Below are 9890 nucleotides of genomic sequence, written 5' to 3'. Positions count from 1 at the left end.
TGATGCGCAACAGCGGAGTTTCATCTGCAACGTCGCTACGATGATTCTGTAAGAAAAAAAATACAAATTCTAAATTAAAACAGAGCAGAAAAAATCAATCAATATTTACAAAAATATTTAGTAAACGTAATTCACTTGAAAATAATTACATATTAAAATTACATATTAAAATTTTTACAAGCATCGAATTTTTCAATTTACCATTCAGTTACATATTTATAAAAATAATTCTATACTCGAAAAAATGTTATATAATAGACGTATTACATATATAATTGTATATAAAATTTGTCAATTTTACATAAATTATATAATTATATATAATTTTATATAATTATATATGAAACATTTTTTTCCGGGTAACATAATACCCAAGACGCTGATCAAGTTGACAAATAGATAAATCCAAGATTAAATATGTATCATAATCGTTTGTAGCTAAATCCATTTTAAAGTAATGGATCTATAAAAACGTTATATTCATTTCTAATACAATAGATTTGTATATTTTTTTACAGATTCGTTACCTGATAAAATTTTTGTCACTCACCGACCGATGTCCTGATTTCTTAATACAGAATCATGCAGTTTCCATTATACTCCATTTCATTACACCTTCATTAATTGGTTAATGGCCTGATCGCGGACGAGGTGACTGCGCGTATCAATAAAAGAAGAAGGAAAACCGACTATTGCGCAACAGTGGAGTTATCAGCTACATGATTACATGATTCTGTAACATACAAATACAAGATACAAATTAAAATAGCGTTCAAAATAATCAATAATTAAAAAATTAATTTTTATACACATTAAATTTTTAAATAGTTTTTCAATTAAACAATCCATTGAAATAATTATACATTTTCTCAAAATTATCTTTATAAGAATAAATTTCCGTAATGTTTTAGATTTAATTCTTTTTTTTTTAATTATTATTTTTAATCATCGAAATAAAATAACCTAATAAGAAAAAATGAAAACTAATTTTTTATGCAAATAAGCAATAAGCTTGATTACCGCAAAATTGCTCCATTGCTTTTTCTGAATCTCCTTCTCTTCCTTCTCCTCATAAAATTGTCAAGCCTGCTTTTTATCTCTCTTCTCTTTTCATTTTGCTTTGTGTACCTATCAGTTGAAACAAATAGTTTGTTAAAATTAAGTGTAGTTGCAAATAATTGCTACGGTGCGTTCTGTTTTGCACTTACAGTACTTGTAATAAAATATATCATTTATTTTTGTTTGATATTTGATAAACAAGGATGAACTTACATCGTGTAAGCGTGAAAACGGAACGCACCCTAAATATTATGTGACCATGTCATATTTTGTTCGTATAGCCGACATTAATTAGACATGATGCATAATTCATGTTACAACAGTAGAAAAATAAGAACGCAAGAAATTTGTCATGTTCGATATTTGCTATATTTTACAAATAAAATTTAGACATTGGAATGTATCTAAAATGGCGAAAAATTTCTGCACAGTTGATTTTATACGCGACTGCTATTCGGCTGCATAAGTATTGTGAAATACATGCTCGAATTATCTGCATATTAGTGCCGAATCTACTATATTACACAAAAATTAGATATTTTAAAAATTAGATATAAAATTAATATAAATTTTACTTACCAATTCAATAAGTCGCAGCATTCATTTGGAGCTGACCTATCTCGTATCCACCGCATTCTGCAAATAAATGCAATTAATTTATCGAAGTTTTTTCGTCTGTCGTGCAATCAATTTCACAAGAGCAACGCAGCGGCGCGCTGTCGCGACACGTGACAATGCGCGTCCTTCTCTTTGTAAATATTGAAATTATAAGTGCTATAAACTAAGATGCAAAAATTGAATACAGATTTACAAGTTTCAAAATATCATATGATCACGATCGTCTCTTGATCATATCTTCATTTACAAATCGAGATGTGTAAATGAAATGTAGTTGTAATTTAGATTGACGAAGGGTTTTCGTTTTTGCGCGGTTAACTTCGCATGCCAAAAACGAGACGAACGATGCGGCGTTGTGATGCTGCACTTCTCACTCTTGGCGTCGCGTTCATGAATTTTCCGTATTTCAAGTATCAGATATATCTGATATCAATCTACAATCAAACTACGGAAATAATAATCATAAAAGACTAGCGCGTATTATAATAGATACATATACACTCGCCTTTTATGATTATTTCCGTATTATAGTTTGATATTCAAAAATCTCATTCATCAATTATTCAAGCGATATACTTTCGGCATTCAAACAGATTGTTAATGTATAAATATTGAATTTATATAGTCACGCGGTAGTTAAATATCAACAATATACATTTAGTAAGTATATTTAGTTAAGTTTTATATAGATTTTAATTACCATATTTGATCGCGTTGCCACTCGTGAGAGTCATTCCGTTCCGCCGTCATTCCCTATCCACTGCGAATGAAATGTGAATGCGATCAAAATGGGGAAGCGGCGTCGTGCGGTCAACTTCACGCATAAAAAGTAAAAGACGCGAGACGCGACGACACGCGGTTTGATATTCGATCGAACGAGTATTGCGAAAAGTTTCAGCCGAATAATCAAGTGTGCTAATACTGTACAATACGCGATATTTACACTGTTACGAGAAGTAAAGGCAAAATTAATTATTGATTACCTTAGTAAATATATCCAACGATCCTTTCGTGCCGTTTCGCTCGTGTTTTATGTTCCGAGAGATTCTGTGTAGAATACTTATGAAGAATAAGTTATAATTGATTCGAAGACAGGACTGCGAAGTGCGAACTATTCCAACGTTAAAATGACAGGACAAATTCCCAGCCCCCTGCTCGAATCGCAAAAGCACGAAGCTAGAAATTATGCGCTATTTATACGAGTCAAACAGCGAACCCCACCACTCGCATGCCAGCCAATGAGTGCGATGCGTGCCTCGCTGCGGATGCTTATTGGATCGAATTAGCTTTCGAATTTGGTATATAAGTAAACGCTAGGCGTAAAACTTTTCAGTCTTTCTCGGAATTTGGAGCCGCGTGTTTTATGAGGTTAAAGAGTCCTGTACGCACTTGGCATATGCTTTTTATGATAGTGTATTCATTAACTTGCATAAATATTTATAACATACATAATTTTATATGAAATATGTCCATGCATGTAAATTAAAAGGATAATTTCTGCACTATTTGTTTAAAAAAAAATAAAGTTTGAAAAAATATAAGAAAATTACTTATGTATAATATATAAAAATTTGCATAATTGTATATGAACAATTTTTTTATATTTTTCCAAACTTTTCTAAAACGAATAATGGTTGTTCTAATGTATCCAATATATATGATAGTTTATAGATTAAATATTATATGCAAATATATGTAACTGCACAACAAATGAGATGTAAATGAGTTGGTTTGTCACTTCTATCGATCCTTAAAACAAGATGAAAATTAAAGTGAGCAAATTTAGTTTAATTGACTAATGAAATTATAAATATTCTAGTAAATTCGCTCACTTTTATAATTTTCACCTCTTTTCAAGATACAGAATTGATCTTTGTATTCTCACATGACAAAATATCTCGGTGACAAGTTTTCCTTCTATTGCATCATACTCTATGCTGGACGACGCCGGGTTATTTTTCCAATATTGCGTTATTCTTGTTATAACCTAGAAGAAACCTAGAAGATAATTTGTCAATTTATATTCTTTGTATTTATATTCTTAAAGTTAGTATAATAAAAGTATGTATAAACGCACAGTGTCTGCCATGATATTGGCGAGGAACTTGGGATTTGTTAAGGTGAAATATATCTCACAGTTTTGACTCTGAAAAAATTTTTAATTATAAGTTTCACGGAACATTTCACATTGCAGGATCACATGTTTGCAAGCGTAGGAAATAAAATGTTTAGTTCTGTAACACAAAATTCACGATATAAACCGTTAAATCCAATAAACACTGTTATAATGTTCGTTCCTCAACAACAGGTTTGTCATTGTTTAATGAACAATATATTTGTAATGTATGCCAATTACTGTACATGATTCATATATATACTTCTGATTAGTTAACTTTTATTCAAGTTAGCTTTTATGCAACTTACAATTTTTTAAATTATTTGAAATAAAACTATATATAAAATTAATTTGGTAATCACTAGCCTAAACAAAAGCGTTTTTACTTAGGCATGGATCGTCGAACGAATGGGGAAATTTCATAAAATTTTAGAACCAGGTTTGAACATTTTGCTTCCTATCATTGATAGAGTTAAATATGTGCAAGTTTTAAAGGAATTAGCAATAGATGTGCCACAACAAAGTGCAGTTACATCAGGTAGCTATGCTGTCTAACACAAATTTTAAGAATATAACACGGTATTCGTAATAAATTACTTTTTTTGATTTGATTTCAGATAATGTGACTTTAAATATCGATGCGGTATTGTATTTAAGAGTAACTGATCCTTATCTAGCATCCTATGGCGTTGAGGATGCTGAGTTTGCAGTAATTCAAGTAGCCCAAACTACCATGAGATCTGAGTTAGGAAAAATATCTTTAGATAAAGTATTTAGGGAAAGGGAAGAATTAAACGTTTCCATTGTTGAAAGTATCAACAAGGCGAGTAGTGCATGGGGAATAACCTGTCTAAGATATGAGATACGTGAGTTGTAAAAATAATAATTATAGGCCTGTTCTTTTTGGCTGAACTTTTACACTAATTCGTCCTTCTTCCTCTTCTTTCCTCCTAGAGAGAAAAGAAAGAAACTGGTGCAACAATTCAGCGAAAAAGAACAGACCTTATGTAACAGATATCTCAGATTGCTCGATTAAAACTAGAAAAAATTTCTATCCAAAATAAATAAATACACAATATTCTTCATTAAATTTATTAAATGTATATTGATATTTTAGGAGATATAAAATTACCATCAAGGGTGCAGGAAGCAATGCAAATGCAGGTAGAAGCCGAACGAAAGAAACGTGCTGCGATATTGGAATCTGAAGGTGTTAGGGAGGCTGAGATAAATGTGGCCGAGGGCAAACGACTCGCACGAATTTTAGCTTCTGGTACTGTGTGCTATTCATATTGAGTATAACTTCTACTCATAGTGAACTTGCACATTGCTTTTTGAATTTATCTGAAAAAGCAATTTTAATATTGCATGTATGAACACAAAATTAGTGAAAAATTTAATTTTTGTAACGATAAACTTGATTACTGCTATAGAAGCAGCAAGGCAAGAGCAAATAAACAAAGCCACAGGAGAAGCCGCAGCGGTAGTAGCAGTGGCTGAGGCACGAGCGAAGGGATTACAAATAGTTGCAAATGCACTTGGTGTCGCGGATGCAAAAAATGCAGCGGCGCTCAGCGTAGCAGAACAATATGTCAATGCATTCAATAAATTAGCAAAAGTTAATAATACATTGATATTGCCAAGCAACGTAGGAGATGTTCCAACGTTTGTAGCACAGGTTTGTCGCACACTGTTCGTTTTTTCATTATTCATTAAAATTTTAATAATAGTATTATCAAGATTTTCTATTTTGTTACATTTTATAGGCGATGGCAATTTATAAACAAGTAATGCCGGATCACAAAAATAGTAATGAGCAAATAAAACAAGTAACGAGTAATCAATCAAATGTTCACATGGAAGATTCTGATGAAACATTTGAGTATTTCAGCGATAAGGAAGAAGCTGAGAAGCATAGAAAAACGGAAGAACAAAAGCCCCGAATATTATAATATTTATACCTGCAATAAAGAAATATTTTCATATTTTTTGCATGTTATTTAATTAAATTTCGCGATGTAAATATCATGATATTGTCATAAACTATCATAAAGCATTACATACATACAAATTTGTCGTTCATCAATTGTTTCATTAGTCAAACCCTTATTGCATCACAAAATTTTCAAAATTTACATACATTTATATAAATGCAAGTTGATAGGGAAATTGCTCATAATTGAGGTTCAATTTTTAGTACAAATCTTAAACCACTCAATATCTTAGATAAAATAATATCGAACAATTTACAATTGGCATTTTATTACAAATTGGAAGCTTTACGTAGAATGTATGATATATTATGGTGTACATAATAGTAAAAAGATATGTCGCACAAATATCCTTATGCTTATTCACTTGCGTTTCTTGGACTGCATAACTGTATTTTGTATAGATACGCCATACGTTTCCTGAGAAATTCTATTCATATAATACAGTGCAACTAGAGAGAATATTAAACAAGTTGTAGTAGACACACGGTGAATTAGGGCAGAAGCAATTAAACTTAAAGTCAATGAGAAGACCACTGTAACAAAAATATATCAGCCTATGTATATTATTTAAAAACTATTTTTGTACTACTATTAACTATTAACTCTTAAATAATTCACTTTATAATATTAAACAACACAATTGCAATACAAGAGTCTCTCAGAAATTAAATTGAAATTGAAATTCTATGAAATAAAAAGGTGAAAAAAAATTCTACTTTACACTAATTATATATCTGGTATTAAGAAATTTGCTAAATTTGATTAGTTTGACTTTTAAGAGACTTTTCTCTGTCAGTTTCTATATACCTTCTGGAAGTAATTTCTGTTGGAAAGACTTTCCGAATAAAGTACTTTCAAGATTTCCCACAGCAGTCAATGTACACATAAACAACAAAGATCCAATCAATCCTCCGAGAATGGTTCCCAATTGTGACGAGCTGAGCCAAACTTTGTACATCTGCATACCAGAGAACAATAATACCACTAATATCGATGACAGCATGAATGACATTCCACTGTTAACAGCTATAACAACATATAATGTTAATGTTAGCAATAATATTAAAGAGTAACAAAAGATAAATAAAAAAATTACTATCCTTTTGCCTTGATGTATTGCTTATCAATTGCAGAAACAATTTTAGACAATTTTTCATGTATTAGATTTATTCTTGGAGACACAATTTGTTTTAATTAATTTAATAAAATTACCAGATCGATGAGACTGAAATATCAATGACAATTGATAACTACTCATTATAGTATGCAACTTCTTGTTAAATTTTTTCTATTAATATTTGGTAATTTGAAAATATAACTTTCAAAGAGCTGATACTTACCCATTGTTGCTGAAAAAATTAGGAATAATCATAGACCTATCCTTTTTTTCTTTCTCAGCGAGAATTTACATAAATTGTGTATAATTCCTTGTACATTCACTGAAGCTAGCACAGGTTAAGTGCAATTTGGATAACCGGCATACATACATAGATACTATTCCATGCGTATAAATGTCAGCAACACGTCAGCAACACCAACAAGCAATGCTCAATTGATTCAAAGATGTTCCACTCATTCTTTATTGGAGACCCGATCGAGTTCTGATTGGCTTAAATGTTTCTAACTCATTAGCAAAATCACTTACAATAAAATTTCAAACATAATAGGTATAAAAATGACATTGAAATCAATTATAAATTTTTTTTCATTAGCTACGTATTTTAATTTGAAAATTTTTATCTTTAACCTTTGAATAGATAAATGGATTTTTAAAACACAAGTACTTAGATAGACGAGGTGCTGAAATATTCCAAAAAGTTTTTATTTTTATAATTATATTTTTTAGAAGAGAGTAAATAATATAAGTATCCGGGAAAAAATATTTTTTGTATAATTACTAATTACGTTTTAGCCCGGATCTATTATATAATAGGTTTTTAACTTTAAGCTGTAAGAAATGGACGAATCATAATCAATTATTTTCCTTACATTCAATTGGTCAATTTCTTATGGCTTAAGGCTTAAAACTATTGTATTATAGATCTGGACTAAAGAACTCTGCAAGTAATATAAGATTAAATTAGTGCCAAAGATGTCACAAAGCAAAGCGCAAAATGTATGTACGACGATACCCGTTTGTCAAAATAATGTAAGATAAGAATAATTGAATAAACCGTGAATATTTTTTATGCGCAATAATTGGGTATCCAAACAGCGTGCGACGAACAACGAAGAGTGGGGAAGGCATGCTCTCTCTCGCTTTTCGCCGCGCGGCGAGGTGAGTGGGGAGTGTACCAGGCGGCGCCAGGCGCGGCGGTTGACTACGTCATCACTTCGGTATTCGCTCGGCGACCTCGGAGCGGGATAGACATGTAATATGGGTCACTCCGCGCGTCGCATTAATTCAAATTATATATCTGCGAATGCGAATTGATATTCATAATGTGCGTGTTCATGTCGATGCGACTATCATTCGTCGAAGGTATATTATAGTTATATCACACGCTCGAAATAGGCGTTTTGAAAATAAAAATCAGAGCATAATGGGAGAATAACAGAAGCGTAAACGAAACGTTGTAGGAAGAAAATTAAAACATCAAAATATAAAAGAAACGTAAATGCTTCTTTCACATTTTATTGTTTCAATTTTCGCCTTCTAGAAGTTTCGTTCACCCTTCTGTTACTCTTATCCATTATATCTGATTTACGCTTCGATTTTTACTTTCATCAAGGCGTCGAAATATATGATAATTTAGTTTAATAATTACAAATTGTCACGTTTAAACCGATACTTAATAATGTCCTTTTTAATGGTCATGACGAATGATAGCACGTTAATGGCTTTGCATATCATTTTCTATTTTCGGATCGAAAGCGTACGTTGCATAAATTTAGATTTATTATCGGATTACGATTCAAAAGTACTAAAACAAAAGTACTACGCTAAAATGCTAAAATCTTTTCTTAAAAATATTGCGCACATTGCGCGAATTTTGTGTTACAAAAAGTTCTTACAAACTTATTGTAACACAATTTAAAATTATCTAAGATATTAAGATGAGTTGTGTGCATAATGAATCCAAGAAATAAAACAAAAATCGTGCAATAAATTCAAAGAATCTTAAAACTGTAACGAATAGATTATTTTACTTATTTTGTAATACGCATTAATATTTCGACAGTTAGATGATCGGCACGCAACCTTGAGAATTGTTTTGAAGCGGAAGGGCAGACGGGCGGCACGGGGTGGCACGGAGTGGCACGGGGTGGCGCGTCATGTTTATGTGAAGTTATTACCGCGCAGTTATTTTATTATCGAGGCCCGTACAAGCAGGTAGCCGTGTCGCGTGCCTCTCTTCTTTACATTTCTTTTTTAATCGTGACAAATGCTAAACAGTATGAAACATTATACTTATGAATATTCACATTCAGATTACTAACTCGCACGATTAATTATTCATAAAAGAATCGAGATGACAATTATATATATCATGGAACAAACATTTCGTACGAACGTTCATTCATTTAGAATCAAAATACGATGGAAAAATAGAATTTATTACTATTTCGCGATAATTACGGATGACAATTATTTTTGCTTAATATTTTGTCTCGCTTGAGATAAATATTTTTTGAAATATTGGTTGATTTTTTTACTTTGTTTTAATTTGAATTTTTAATTATTTTTTTTTTGTTACAGAATCATCGTAGCAACGTTGCTGATATAACTCCGCTGTTGCGCATTGGGTTGGTGAGTGATAAATTAATTATTTTATTGAGGTAAGGACATATGCCAATTTAATAAAAATATACGGATAAATGTATGCATTTCATACATCCGTTGCCTTGAAGCAGATAAATTTTAACAGATTAGGATAAACTTAATCTTTATTATATTGTAGAATTTATTGTGCATGCATTGTTAAATTTATAATATCACGTTAGTAATTTGAATTATTTTTAATCATTTTTATAAGTCACCTTATTCAATATCTCTAGTTAATTTAACTAAATAGAGTAAAACTGTTTAATCCAAAAAAAACTATTAAAGGCTCAAATTTGCTTATTAATTATAAATTCATATGTTAATGAGAATGCTTTTT

The 9890-nt window shown here is 31.0% G+C and overlaps 4 protein-coding genes across 7 annotated transcripts in view; 2 read left to right on the top strand and 2 right to left on the bottom strand.

Annotated features, from left to right (window-relative positions):
* LOC108694064 (trinucleotide repeat-containing gene 6C protein) overlaps positions 1-570 on the bottom strand; it is a 51465-nt gene extending 50895 nt beyond the window's left edge. Inside the window, exon 1 of the mRNA XM_018203327.1 lies at positions 551-570. The gene's annotated coding sequence lies outside the window, so the exon portion shown is untranslated. The remainder of the gene's footprint in view (positions 1-550) is intronic.
* Positions 571-3609: 3039 nt separating this feature from the next.
* LOC108694043 (stomatin-like protein 2, mitochondrial) lies at positions 3610-5864 on the top strand. Its single transcript, XM_018203294.1, has 7 exons — positions 3610-3797; positions 3872-3985; positions 4184-4331; positions 4411-4659; positions 4911-5066; positions 5227-5471; positions 5560-5864. Exons 1-7 carry the CDS (start codon positions 3741-3743, stop codon positions 5743-5745), a joined length of 1155 nt encoding a protein of 384 aa, XP_018058783.1. The 5' UTR covers positions 3610-3740; the 3' UTR covers positions 5746-5864.
* Positions 5865-6038: 174 nt separating this feature from the next.
* LOC108694000 (protein KRTCAP2 homolog) lies at positions 6039-7131 on the bottom strand. Its single transcript, XM_018203246.1, has 3 exons — positions 7128-7131; positions 6595-6837; positions 6039-6320 (listed from the first exon to the last, which is right to left on the bottom strand). The coding sequence occupies exons 1-3, from the start codon at positions 7129-7131 to the stop codon at positions 6148-6150; spliced, it is 420 nt and encodes a 139-aa protein (XP_018058735.1). The 3' UTR covers positions 6039-6147.
* A 1017-nt stretch (positions 7132-8148) lies between these two features.
* The window catches only part of LOC108694036 (ribonuclease H2 subunit B), a 4600-nt gene continuing 2858 nt past the window's right edge, over positions 8149-9890 (top strand). Inside the window, exons 1-2 of one of the 4 annotated variants that reach the window (XM_018203286.1) lie at positions 8149-8269; positions 9488-9538. The gene's annotated coding sequence lies outside the window, so the exon portion shown is untranslated. The other 3 variants (XM_018203283.1, XM_018203285.1, XM_018203287.1) reach the window with 3 other exon arrangements.

The sequence above is a fragment of the Atta colombica genome, unplaced genomic scaffold (genome assembly GCF_001594045.1).
Source record: "Atta colombica isolate Treedump-2 unplaced genomic scaffold, Acol1.0 scaffold112, whole genome shotgun sequence".
NCBI lineage: Eukaryota > Metazoa > Arthropoda > Insecta > Hymenoptera > Formicidae > Atta > Atta colombica.
Note: the sequence above shows the minus strand (reverse complement) of the source record. Positions and strands in the feature narration are given on the sequence as shown.

Excerpts from the sequence above, each read along its gene's own strand:
- LOC108694000 (XM_018203246.1), bottom strand. Across the intron at positions 6,321-6,594 it reads ACAGAAATTACTTCCAGAAG|TGGTCTTCTCATTGACTTTA; the intron begins GTATATAGAAAC and ends TTTTTGTTACAG.
- LOC108694043 (XM_018203294.1), top strand. The coding sequence starts at position 3,741 with ATGTATAAACGCACAGTGTCTGCCATGATATTGGCGAGGAACTTGGGA. Across the intron at positions 3,798-3,871 it reads GGAACTTGGGATTTGTTAAG|GATCACATGTTTGCAAGCGT; the intron begins GTGAAATATATC and ends TTCACATTGCAG. Across the intron at positions 4,332-4,410 it reads ACAAAGTGCAGTTACATCAG|ATAATGTGACTTTAAATATC; the intron begins GTAGCTATGCTG and ends ATTTGATTTCAG.